Below are 13,691 nucleotides of genomic sequence, written 5' to 3' on the forward strand. Positions count from 1 at the left end.
GAAAAGTCACAGTGCATTCTTACACTACAATGGAGATGCTCACTGCACTGCCTTCCCCTCTTACAATTTTCTGTGGGGCACGTGAACGGAGGAGATGTTTTCCATGGTTGGCAGACACTAGGGGTGATGTTCTCGTGTGGTCAGCTGAGAGCGAGAGCAGTTCATATCAGGCCTAGTAAATAATGAAAGTGCAAACTGAGCTAACATTTTTTCTTTCTAAACTAAACTTAAAATGACTTGGATAAAGTTGGAAGGTTGGTCCTGAATCCTCACAGTTTTAGAGGATTGAATCATTGCATCAGATTGATGCAAAGGAATAACAAATAATGCCAAATTTTAATAATAGTTTTTAATTTAAAATTTTATAAACTCTATGGTTAACAATTGCTCCAGCACAGAAAAGTAATTGTAGTTCAGTGTAAATAGTTTCATCACGCAGTCTGACATTTTTTAGTGTCTTTGTCAGCTGTCCAGCAGAAAACATGAAGTTCAGGAAGACTGTGGGAGTGAGGAATAGTGATGGGAATAGGTCAAACACATGAACATCATTGGGAAGGTAGACTTGACTGAACAGAATGCATTTTGGGATGCAAGATAGAGAGCCTAGGACAAATTAACACAGGTTACAATTACAAGGTCAAGGGTTTTACGCTAGAGTAAAGGCACTGATGAGGACTGGGAAATAAGAGCCCTTATCTCTATGATGTACTTAATAAAGTGGATTTGTATTCTCAGTGGCATGAATGGGATGTCAGGGAAAAGTACTGCCTGCCTTTTGGGCACTGGGAATGTTTAGTTCCCTGCTTTATACATAATAGGATTTTGGACAACTGTACAGAAATAGAGCTGCAAACACCACCAAATACTGGAAAATAGGCAGTGTACAGAAAGACCTAAGAACACAATATCTTTAGTTAGTCAGATAAGGCTGAGAAGTGACTTTATAGTTGTCTTCTGCTTCCTAGATGATGAGATTTCTTTCAATACATGGGGCTGGAATTATGCAGAAAAAGACATGATGAGAAACAAGGGCTTGAAACTGAATGTAAGTTTAAAACCAGAAACAAAAGACACGTTTTTATGAGAGGAGACTTGTTAACCTCTGGAACAATGTAGTCAAAATTTAGAAAGAAGCTGAAAATATAATGGAGTCTTCCCTGCTCCATTGCATGACAGGACTGAATTTTTTTTCTGCTGTCAGAGTTGAGTAGTGTGTGATGCAACTTCTTCTCCATCCCCTACAGTGCATTGTCCCAGTTATGCAGGAGCCAGAGCAACTATTGTCATTTCTGGCCTTAAAATCCATTGTTTGCTAAGATGTACTTATTTTGATGTAGCTGAGATTAGATGATGTGCCTCCATGCAATCTCTCTTGCTGAGTTGTCAGCTGAGATTATAAAAATGTTGGTTTATTTTGGAGAACATATGCTGCTGACATATTGGAAAAATCCCAGCATTTAGCAGTTCTCTTCCATTTATATACAAACAGTTTTGTGGGGTCTTTATTTATGTTTTTCATTCGTTGTAACTCTAGCTTCTTTCAGGCAAGATGAGAAACTAGAAAGCAATAGAAAATGTGAAAAATAAGCTGTTCTGCTTAGTATTTCTGTTGTCAACACTCATCTCCTGGGGTTTTTCTGATCTCAGAGATGCTTTTCCTCAGCAGCGTTCATCTAATTTTACCATCCCAGCTCATGGTCCAGCTACAAAGCGTTGGACCTGTGTCCAGGCACAGGCCTGGTAAATTCCACAAAGCTTCACCCCAAGAGGGGTTGCCTAAGGCTATTTCACAAGACACAAAAGAGATTAATCTCAAGTAGATTGGGGAGCAAAAGTAGGAGCTGGACCTCTGCAACTGGAAAACACACAAGAATAGGATTTGGGCCAAGTTTTTAGTTACATGTCTCTGAAGTCTTTCAGAGGAACCTTCTAACTAGCTGTAGGAGACTCTGAATTTAGAAGCTTTTACAATGTGTTTTCACACCTTTTTTTTTTTTTTTTTTTTTTTTTTTTTTTTTTTTTTTTTACGTAGATTGTCTTGAATGACCGGACAATTGATGTGAAACAGGATTTCAGCTTTGGAATCAACCTAGCAAATGCTGCTCACCCCTGTGTGACCTCTCCATGTGCAAATGGTGGCACCTGTGTTCCCAAGAAGGACAGCTATGAATGCGACTGTCCCCTGGGCTTCGATGGACAACATTGCCAAAAAGGTAACAATGGCTGGATATCAACCCAGGGATCTGGAGCTGATCACAAAAATAAGGAAGATTTAGCACCTACAACTGCTGCTGTACACATGCCTTTAAATAGAAGCCCCGGAGGCCAAAGCTCCCCTTTCATCTGTGCACTTTTCATGTATCTAGGAAAGAATATGTTTTGTTATTTAGGAATGTGGTAACTGTTATCCCAGCACAGGGCTAGGATCCATAGATAGCAACCTGGTGTCTGGTTGCTTGTGGTGAATAACACTGAACACTGACACTTCATACAGGTCGCTAATTGTGCAGTGCTGTGCAAAGGGGGAATTCCTGCCAGGGTCCTCCAGCCAGCAGTTATGTTACAGCCTGAAGCACGAGCATGGATAACCCTTGTAATTTTATCCTCCGTACAGCTGACAGCAAATGCTGTTCTCACACACAGAAAGGTCTGCTCCTGTTTGAGACACTGACTGCTCTGATGGAGATTTCACCATCTGCAGATATCCTGCCTTGGTGGGGCAAAGGAGACCACCAAGGAGGAAGACCCATCCACATGCACATTACTCTCTTTTCTTCAGAGCCACTGTAATAGTTCAAACCTTAGATTCAGAAAAGGAATAAGATTGCAAGAAAAGTGTTTAAAAAGTGTGCTTGGGGTTATTCCACTAGATGGAGTTATTTCACTTCTATCAAGCTTGAGCTTAACCCCGAGGGAAATTTTTGTAATGTAACCGTAAACTCGGTTCAAAAGAGCTGGCTGACATTATTGTCTTCACCCACTGCTTCATTTCTCACAGTCATAAATTTCAAAGTTAAATGTAGTGGTTTTGGTTAAATTGTGACGAATAGATTGCCCTTTTCTGCAAAACAGACAATATCTTAGAACAAAAGCATTATATTAAAATGCAGTGCAAGAAACCCCTTTGCTTACGTTGTTGTGGTCTACCTAAGGGCTGAAACATCATTTACCCTGGCTTCTTTGGAGGGAGGCAGGAGAACTGAAATTTTGGCTTTCTAGTTATGTGCAGGGTGATAAATTCCTGTCTTCAAGATGGTATCGCTAGCTGTACCAACACATCTCCAGGGGCAGTCAGTCAAGGGAACGTTTTGCAGCCTGGGTGTGTGACTGCCTGCCCTTTTGGTGTGCAGTGCTGGGGACGCAGCTCCTCACCTCTGCTCAGCTCCTGGCCTGTGCTGAGCCCAGGGAGCAGGGCCTGAGCTCGTGGTACCAGCACACTTGGCTGACGTGTCCTCCCCACTGCCACCTCAGTGTGTGTCCAGGCTTTTAGAGACATTTTGAAGCACATTCTGCCTATGACTTGGCCAGATCCTGGGTGCTGCTTCCAATGTGAATCCAGTCTTTGTTTTAGGAGTGTCCAAAAGCACAAGCCATCTGGCTTCTGTTCCTGCTACCTGTGGCTCCTGTTCAGGTACAGCTGAACCTCCCTGCCCTTGTGCAGCCTCAGCTGCCACCAAAAATTGAAGGGTTTTCTGATAGATGTGCAGAGAGCATGGAGGTTTCTCCTAAACCTCAGTCGATGACAGCCTTTTTGTGAACCACCTGAAACAGATTCCTCAAAATAATCCTTGCCTGTTGGGTTGTAGACAAGGTTAAGGCGAGATGCACGTCTGTGTCCACTTCTGTTTCACAACATGGTTTTTGTTAGTGCACTCAGAAGGTATGTGAGGTGAAGGAGCTGTCTCCATCCTTCTGGGTGGTGGGCTGCTGTAAAAAACCCTAAAAAGCAAAGTGCTTGTGAGGGACTGCACCTGAACCTTTAAAATTACACACACCACTTAAAAACTCAAGTAATGCTAGTATGACGTATATGAGATATTGATTCATATTGTAATGGATCATTAGCTGAAGATTCAATAGAGATTTTGCTGGCAATGCTAGGTTTTATATCATCTGTCCAAGCTTGGGAAGTGCTAAAGGTATTTTTATACTTTAACTGTTAAGATGGAGTAGAACAGCAAACTCTTGTTTTCTCTTGGCTAGAGCCGATCCCTGGGTAAAACCTGGTAAGTCACTGGGATTTGACAAACAGGACTAGCAGAAGGATTTGCTGCTGGTCTCACCTGTCTGTCCCTTTGTGTGTTTTGAGCAGACAAATATAGATACTTGGAGCAAACCAATAATGAAAACAGTGCTACTTTCACAGGTGATTGTAGTCACTTGTGCAAATGGTAGGTGGGAGATTATACTTTTGCAGAAAAGTGGGCATGAAATTGGACTAAAGGAGGTTTTTATGCTTTAGAATAATAAACCCAGGATGTTCTTGTTTTGTTTTATGCTGACTCACTGCAGAGTGTGGAAGTTACTGCCTAAACAGTAAGTACTGCAAATTATGTGAAAACTGCTCTGTCATTGTGTGTTTGTCTGGATACTGGGTTTCCATTAAGCCTGGCAAGTTTCTGTCATTAAGCCAAAATATTTTCTAAGGTTATATAGTACTTCCTTAAACATCATGCTGTTGATGTTTCAAACTGCATCCAAAGCATTTGCCAAGCTCAGCACAGTGGCTGTGGAGCTGGTCCCTGTATTTGCAGAGCCAGAGGAGCCAGGCAGCTGGCTGAACATTTTGTGATGTGACTTCAGGCTGCCCTGCAGTCCAGAGCTCACTCCTGCTTGTCATGAGAGCTTTGGTGCTTGTTGGCTGAATCGTGATGAGCAAAGAATGGAGGTGTTTAGTCCTAGATCTCCTTACCAGCCCTGCTCCCTTCCAGCTGCAAAGATCCTGGCTGCATCAAGGGTTACTGCTAAAAACTTGCTTGTTTTTCTGCACTCAGATTCAGTAAAAGTAATGAAGAGCAAGCAGAGGTAAATGCCCGTTATGCTCTCTAGAGGAAATCAGAGTAGTCTGGTGCAGGCAAGGGCTGCTACATGACATGGGCACCTTCCCCTGCTGAAGGCAAGAGCAGTGGGGCTCTAGTACAGGATGTGAAAGGGGAGCAAGGGCTCTTTTCATGCTCTACTGCCATCAGAGGCTGTCCAGTGCAGGAAGTGTCAGACTTGGTGAGGACTGTTTGGCCAGTGTAACACAACTTCTGCAATCTTCCATCTACATTGGCAGGCTGCAGACTGGACACGGCCTGTGGTGGTTTCTTTAGACATATTAGGCAGCTTTCCTGATTTCACTAAGGATGAAAACAGTCATTTGTCACTATCTAAAATTCTCAGTCTTGGCACCTAGAGCTAAATTTCATATTGCTGTTGCTGACTGCCAGACTACACCAATTGTTGCATATCTGTGTCACAGTGAGCGCTAAAAGCCCAGCCAGACCCAGTGTTGCATAAAGAAAGCAAGCATCTTTGCCCTGGAAAACTTGAAATTTATATAGATGGGATTAGCTGTGGGTTGAAGGGATTATTCCTCAGTAACAAAATAGGATGAAGGCACCTATTTTAAGTAATTTATACAACTGGCTCATATTAATGAGAGCAGTCAATTATGAGAGATCAGCAACAAACTGTAGGATGTTCACTCAAGGAAAAAAATCTGTTTGAGGCCAGTACTCATAGCCTGGCGAAGGGCTCTGTATCAGGGATGTTCCATGATTTACATCACACAGCTGAATTATTTTGCCAAAGTCTTCCCCATGGGTAGCAGTGCACCAGCTCCAGTTCTGGCTGCAAGGTTTGCCACTGTCCCAGCCATACACCACAGGGGTACCTGGGGCTGTCCCTAGAGAAATGCTGTATGGGGGGCACAGAAAACAACCCCCAATCCGCTGCAGTGTTGGATGCACCAAGGGGCTCCACAGCCTCTGCCATGCAGCTTTTAGCAGAGTCCCAGTTGTTTTCAATAGACTAAGGTGATCTGGGACTCTGTACTCTGTAACTCCTCCCTGGAGTCAAACTGCCCCCCACACTGCACCCCAGGGCGAGCTCTGGGCATGCAGCAGCCACTCTGTGCAATCACATATGCTGCAAGAGAAAACAGGGAGCTGATGAGTTGTCTGTGCTGCCTTCAGCCTCCCTTTGCAGGGTGAGAGGTCCCTAATGTGCTCAGTATGTGGTGCTCTGTTAGCAGCTGGGGAGCAGTTTCTAAGCCTATAAACAAAGGTGGTTAATGCGTAAGCTTTGGCAAGAGGGAGTGCTGAACCACATGGAGAGTCAAGGAATGTGGAAACAGGGGTAAAGAGAAAATTTGCAATGTTTTCCCAATACTTCATAATTTTCTGCACTAACATTTGTGGTGGAGCAATATGTTAGGCTCCTGACATGGAGGCTGTAAGTAGAGGGACTGTCAGCCATTTAAACTCCCTTAACCACTGCCCCTACATTTAGTTACAATCTGGCCAGTGCCTTTGTGCAAATCAGTGTGTGTTCAGTTCTGTGCCACTGGCAGGTACCTGCCACTGCAGGAGTAAATCAATCAAAGAGTCTTGTCTCTTTTTGTCCTTCCATTTCCAAGTCAGCTATCTGACACTTGTCTTCATTTTTTGTATTTACTTCTCAGCCATTACAGAAGCAATTGAAATCCCTCAATTTATTGGTCGTAGTTACCTCACATATGATAATCCAGATATCCTGAAAAGGTAATGTATCTCCTGTGAACATAAGTATTCTGTTTCTTAAATGTTATAAATGTTAGGAGCCTTATGTGGGAGAGTGTAGTATATTTACATGTTTTAAGCTGTGTTTTTAATATTTCTAACTCTATTTCTGCCATATTTTTAAATTTCAGGGGAAAATAGATTTTGTCCTTGTGTCTTAGTTTGTTATATTTGAGCATCTTGCAGCCTGTCAAGAAATAGCACATGTATGTCTGGTGGGGAGAGGGACTGGTTCTTCCCTGAGGCCATAGAACAGACATACAGAGCCTGTGTCTCAAAAGAGACTAAGGACCTTAACTCCTTTTTAACTCCTGCTTTAGCCTAACATTTAGATCCTCAAAGTTACTTTCTTGACTGCTCTGTACCCTAGAACATCCCCACATCCCAGCAAATTCCTCCACCTACCTTTATTTCAGCCACTAAGTAGAGAAGGGACAACCCCCAGTGTCCTCACCTGCCATTTGGTACCTCTCACCTACTGGGACTTTCTGATTTCCCTTTCTTATGCTTTTTCCATTGGCTTCTGAGGGCATCACATCTACTGGGCGTTCTCAAAATCTGCGTTTGGGATGGATTTCACACTGGGCTAGAGGAGAAAAAGGATTTTCTCTTATTTGTGTGGAATAAGCTAGCAGTTATTGTGTTTGGGATTCTGGAGAGATGAGTTGAATTCCCCTACTCTGAAATGATGGAAATGGGGGTATGAACCAGAATCCTTCACAGATCAGCATGTAAATGTGTTGCAAAACACTAACCCACCAGACCAGCAGAGAAGAAATGCTGCATCATCTTTTATGTTTTTTTTTGAAAGAAGACTAGCACAATTTAGTGTTTTACTATTATTTTCTTCTTGTACATTAAACAGGGTATCAGGAACAAGAACAAATGTGTTCATGAGGTTTAAAACCACAATGAAAGAAGGCCTTTTGCTGTGGAGGGGAAACAGTCCCATGCGGCCTAACAGTGATTTCATCTCTCTAGGCCTTCAGGAGGGAGCATTAATATTCAGGTAAACTTTCTCTCCCTTGCTTCTGTAGCACACAGGGCTCAAAGGAGTTGCTACAACACATACAGTGCTCTTGTTCCTTGGCACAGTGTGGGACAGTCTCATCCTCAAAGTTTTGTTCAATAATGGGTCCCATTTGCTGTCTGGGAAAGGGTGTAAGTTGAAGAAGTAATGTGCTGCAAGATTTGCATCACTCCTCCTTCCCAATTTTTCAAACATTAGGGCTTTATTGTGACTTTCTGAAGGAGTTCTTATGAGGGGATGGATACTGTTGGTACGCCCCACACATATCTCTTGAGGGTATCTCAGTTAGGCAGAGCAGGGTAGGGCTGGCAGGGTTCGAGGACAAACTTTGGAGATGCCAGTGCTCACTGTGGGCTCACTCTTTGCCAGACAGTGCACACAGCAGCAGGGCTTCCACCACCCCAAACCCCCAAATGTCCAGCCCTGTGACACACACACGATTGTCACCACACCTTGTTTCTTCCACCATCCACAAAATCACTTAATTACGCAGTAATACTGCGTCAAAATGGTGAAATTGGGGACTATTGGGAAATGCTGGGGTGTTGCTGCAGAATATCTTTTTGCTTTGCAGACACTCAGGCAGACCCTGTGCAAGTTTTATGTGGTGCTTTTTTGGGACTCCTGTGTTTTGAAAGCCTTGTGTTTCCGAATGGTGCCCCTTTAGGGTGTGTAAGGCAAACACTGAAACAGCAAACTGCAGATGCCATCACTATGGTGGATTGCCGTGAGACACTATCGATCATGTGGCAGAGAGGTTATTATATAACCTTATTTTTTTACTTAACTGGCTACCGTGTTATGTCATGGTTCTTTCTACCATGAGTGTATAGATAAGTTGCATGTTTCTATTTAAATTAATTTATTTTAAGCTTTTTTTTTAAATGTGGTTTGTCAGTGGCTAACTTGGCAAAACCTCTTGGTTTCCTAATTGGTTTGTAAACAAGGAACTGACTCTGCAGAAGTGGTACATTTTTAAAATGTGTTTAGAGGGACTAGAGGGACTCCAAGATGTGTGGCAGTAAGTGACCACTCTATTCTGTTTCTGAAGCACAGTGCAATTTTTATTAGGTTGTTGCTCTTCCCCAGAGATGAAGATAGTCAAAGGCTTTAGACCAAACCAGCTGAATTTTACTGAAATACTTATACCTTCCACATTCATTTAGGAAGGTGAAAAATTAAGCTACCAAAATAAAACCCTCATAAGCAATCTCTGCTTACTGAAGGGAAACATCAAAGAAGAAGATAACAGGACCAATGTAGGAAAAAAATAATTCTGAAAGTTTGATCCTCATGCTAGATTTTCAGCTTTTGAGAGGTGAGGTCAGGAGACTCTCGGGGCTGTGAATTGATTAGAAGAATTTTCCTGCAGCCCAAGTTTAGATGTCTGTGTTCTGATCCAATTTAAAGTCCAAAACACACTTTTACTTTTCCATTTTCTATGGCCTTATTCCCTGTACAGTGTACCTGTTGCTATAAATTCTTTCTGTTGCTCCCTGCTTGTGGCGAAGGTTATTTCAGGTTGTAGGGGGATTCTTTAGGGATATGAATCTCATTTCTATTATCAAAGGTCTGACATTTTGATGCAATCCTGAACACCCACATCCTCTTGTTTTTTTTTTTTCACCTGGACTGGTATCTGCATCCTGGGTAAAAGGGGATGCTTGCCTGAGATTCACTTAAACACCTGGAGAGGAAACAAATTTAGGGTGACCAGTTTGCTCTGGGCAGCTTACAGCTTTTCTTGAAGAATTCATCCTGGCCATGAGTTCATTCCATATTCAGTCTTTTTGAAGAGATAGTGATGTTGGCCTTAATCCCTCCTGCTTCATACAGGCTGAAGTCCAGCAGCAGCTAGTTCATCCTGAGCACTCAATAGCTTGCTGTGCTGTAGCAGCTACTTCTCTTTTGTTAAGGTTGGCCCAAGCTTCAGGGACACAGAAATTAAGATGTCTGAAGTATAAACATGACAGGGACATTATATCGCCTGAGTAATTTTAATAGAAGGAAACACAAAGAAATAAGTAAAGTGGCAGCTGAAGCATCTGCATTTATTAGACTTCATTTTTTCTAACATCACAGGTCTCAACCTTCCCTATATTTCAGATGATTTGTAGATCTGTTATAGGTCACATGCTTATTTGCTCTTGTAAAAGTGTCTTCATTAACCATGTTTGCAGCTTACACTGCTGTCTCCCATTAGACCAAAGGTCTGTAGATCACTGACCTTCATAATCCCCTGCTTTGGGGAAGAAAGGCCATGCAGAGGTTCTTTCTGCTCCCATGGGAAGGTGGTAATGGTACCCACACTGACTCAGGGAGTTTTGCTGCTTGTCCACGAGACTGACTTTGCAAAATAAGAGCACTGCTGCTGGGACTCCAAGGGACTCCACTCTCCCCCAAATCCGAGCCAGAAGGGAGCAAGGATTCCTGAGCAACTTGGCAGGCAACTGATCCTCTCAAGGAAGGCAGGAAATAACATTTCAATTTTTTTTAATTGTAGCTACAATTTGGGCAGTGGCATTGCTTCCATCACAGTGAACGGCTCTTTCAGCGACGGCCGGTGGCACAGAGTCAAGGCTGTGCGGTAAGTGGGCAGGCTTCGTCCGGGGGCACTTGGGAGGCACTTGGGAGCCCCCCTGCTGTTAAAGATCCTGGCTGGTGTGTCTGGGTGCTGGAGGGGTGTGAATCACTCCACACTCACAAGTCGCTTAGGCGTGGAGCTGTTAGCAGCTTGGCTGTTCCAGGATGATGTACACAAAGGTTGCTGTGCTTGAGGTGACAGTGCCAACTCGGCACAGCTCAAGGCAGGCTGCCAAAGTCATGCAGGGCTATTCTGGGGCTCTGAAAGACATTCTATTAAACCCGTACCATTTTGGTTAAGAGTATTTTTCTTTAATGTCTGCATTTTAAAATTCCCTGGTGAGCATTTTGCGGGCTGGCACAAGCACTGGAGCACAGACAGTGTAAACCTAGTTTTTCTATTTGGAGGAGGTGTAGACATCTTGCAGTGTATATATAACTCATATTTATAACTCATTACCTCATGGGAGGCAACTGTGTCCAGCAGGGAAAGCATACATTCCTCTCTTTGTGAAAGGTTGATTCCTTGGAAATCACAGTCTGACATTTAGCACAACTTGTTATCAAATTCAGTGAAAATAGGAATCAAGTAGCTTTTCTGTCAATACTCTTATTGATCATGTGGAAAATGGATCTAGTGAGAAAAAAACCCCAGCTGCTTAGAAGTAAATTTTACCATAGCTTGCCCATTTTTTCCCTGCTGTTAACTTTTAACATTACATTTGATTTTTAACAACAGATCAGAATGTGTCCATCCCCCTCTTTTCCCAGCCTATCCAATTTGATTATTTTCCAGTACTTTCTGCTGTCCAAATGTGTCCTGCACAGTTTGCAAGTCTTCGACATAAAAAAAATCCTATAAAAAAATCCTAAAACCTGAAAAGTCTGGATTGCCGTGGTACACTGTGTCTGTGGGGTTCCCAGTTCCAAGCCTTCACTGTGAACCCTGCTAAGCTCTGAGTTGCAAGTGGAAGATGCCACTGCTCCTCCTCCCATCTGACTGTAGGCTGGATGAATGAGAGTGGTTTGCTTTTTGTTTCAGAGATGGACAGTCTGGCAAAGTAACCGTGGACGATTATGGTGCCAGGACTGGTAAATCCCCTGGGAAGATGAGGCAGTTAAATATCAATGGAGATCTCTATGTAGGTGAGTGCTAATTATTCACATTCAGGACACAGCTGCAAGGTCAGCTGCAAGGTAGGGCTTTCCAGCTGTGTCCAGTTCTAGGTGGAGGTGTCACACAGCAGCCTCCAGTCTGCTACAGCCTGTTTTTTGTGAGGAGGTCACTCTGAGTGACATGGGGGATGGGTATAGGGGATGAGCACTATGGGATGCCCTAAAGTAGTCCTGGCAGGTACACAGAGAAACAGCAAGAGGCAGCTGGAAGCACAGGCATAAGCTTATTCAGCTCTTACTGATGCTACAATTTCTGTAATAAATAATTGGCATCCTAGTTCAGCACCTCCTGCTTATCCCCTCTGTACTTTCAAGTGCTTAAAATTGTTATTTGAAACAACACAGAGCAAGCTATAAATCGAAATTCCCTTCTGAGGTGCACTAGGAGTGGCATTGCTGGGAGTGCAGCCTGCCAGGCAGGAGCAGACACCCGTGCTGGTGCAGTTTCTGACGCAGCCCTTCCTGCAGGTGGCATGAAGGAAATTGCCCTGCACACGAACCGGCAGTACCTGCGGGGGCTGGTGGGCTGCATCTCCCACCTCACACTCTCAACTGACTACCACATCTCGCTGGTGGAGGATGCTGCCAACGGCAAGAACATCAACACGTGTGGGACCAAGTGACAAGAGAGGAGTCCCGGTGCTGAGGACCCGTCATGTGCTTGTGTGTGCGGCTGAGCGGGAGCTGGCTGACACAGTCCTCTACAGTCGGACCGTGTTTGCCGTCTGGGGAGGTGACAGAGCCAAAGGGAAACCCAAAAACAAACAAAAAAAGAACATTTTTCCCTCTCCTTCCCTCTCCTTTCCTGCCCAAATGAAACCAAGAGTTTTGTGTATGATCCGTGCCCTCTACCCCCTAAGTGTTTAGTGAACGCTAAAGGTTGTTCGTCAGTGCAAATGGCAAAGTGTGATGTCAAGAGTAGCTCAGTGACTGTGTTTTGTGGTCCCTAGGTTATCTTTTGTAGTATCAGAGAAAGCAATCTTGAAACACCTGCAGTCGTCCTACCCAGCAGGGATACAGTGACTGTGCTGTTCAACAAATACACCATCGGGCAGCATATTTCTGCATTCACGTGTAGGTCCTGGAACAAGCAGTTCTCCTTACCATTCTCTGATTTAGCTAAGTTATGTTTCATCCTGTGTAACAGGATTACAGTTACAATGACTTGTTTAAAAATACTGTTGTCTGTTGAGGAGGAAAGTTCTTACGAGTCTACTTTTTTATTACAAGCAACAAAAACAATGAACCAATTTTGTAGAAGTAATTTTATACTTGTCTATTTTTTATAGTAGCAGCAGACCTGCTTACATGGCATCACTTCTAACATCTACATGTATTATACAATTAGCTCTTTGCACACTTTCCTAAAAATAGAAAAGTGACCTGTGGCTTTATGTCTGTCTTATACAGTTTTAATGGGGATATTTGTGAGTTATGACCAGTTTTACATTTGACTCTTTTTGTTCTGTAAATTTTGACAGTTTAAAATTGTACATTATGAAGCTTTCCTGTCTTAAACAGATTAAAAGATTAGGAAAAAAAAAGAGCAAATACTCGCTACTGTTGTATTACAAATCTTTTTTTTTTTTTTTTTTTTTTTTTTTTTTTTTTTTTTTTTTTTTTTTTTTTTTTTTTTTATGAGGAAAAATTAGAAAAGGGATTGCAAGAGAGATTGGTAGGTCACAGTCTTCTTAAAATGTTGTATTTTCTAGGCACTGGACCAGCACTTATGCAACCTTGATTGCCAAAGTATAGTTTAAGCAGGCAGAGTGCTGTTGAGACACGGAAAGAGTGGTCCAGAATTTCATAACTTGGAGATTTTTCTCCCCTAATTCTTTGTTAGTAGTGGATGAGTGAGCCTTTAAGAGGATGGGGGAGGAAGAGAGACCAACCGTGCAGCAGGGCACCCCACAACCTGCCACCTCTGCCTGTGGTGGGGGAAGCACAGATTTCTTCAGGGGTACAGGCTCATCTGAATGCCTGTGAGCTGCATAGACCTGATGTGGTGAAAGCAATGGAGGTGAGGAAGATTCTGCTGCAGTTTTACTGTGCTCAGAGTGCTCCTGGCATCCTGAGAGCTCACACACATTCCCTAGATTCATCCCACCTACAGCAGATCTAGATGATGGCGCAGGCAA

General features: G+C 43.2%; 1 protein-coding gene across 2 annotated transcripts in view; it reads left to right on the forward strand.

Moving 5' to 3' along the window:
- Positions 1-13,114, forward strand: part of EGFLAM (EGF like, fibronectin type III and laminin G domains) — a 75,399-nt gene extending 62,285 nt beyond the window's left edge. Inside the window, exons 18-23 of one of the 2 annotated variants that reach the window (XM_063422482.1) lie at positions 2,033-2,213; positions 6,668-6,746; positions 7,630-7,773; positions 10,298-10,381; positions 11,420-11,523; positions 12,022-13,113. In XM_063422482.1, the coding sequence (XP_063278552.1) occupies positions 2,033-2,213; positions 6,668-6,746; positions 7,630-7,773; positions 10,298-10,381; positions 11,420-11,523; positions 12,022-12,176 (747 nt within the window). In that variant the 3' untranslated portion in view covers positions 12,177-13,113. Of the gene's footprint in view, positions 1-2,032; positions 2,214-6,667; positions 6,747-7,629; positions 7,774-10,297; positions 10,382-11,419; positions 11,524-12,021 lie in introns of both variants that reach the window. The other variant, XM_063422483.1, reaches the window with a different exon arrangement.
- Positions 13,115-13,691: the final 577 nt, after the last annotated feature.

The sequence above is a fragment of the Prinia subflava genome, chromosome Z (genome assembly GCF_021018805.1).
Source record: "Prinia subflava isolate CZ2003 ecotype Zambia chromosome Z, Cam_Psub_1.2, whole genome shotgun sequence".
NCBI lineage: Eukaryota > Metazoa > Chordata > Aves > Passeriformes > Cisticolidae > Prinia > Prinia subflava.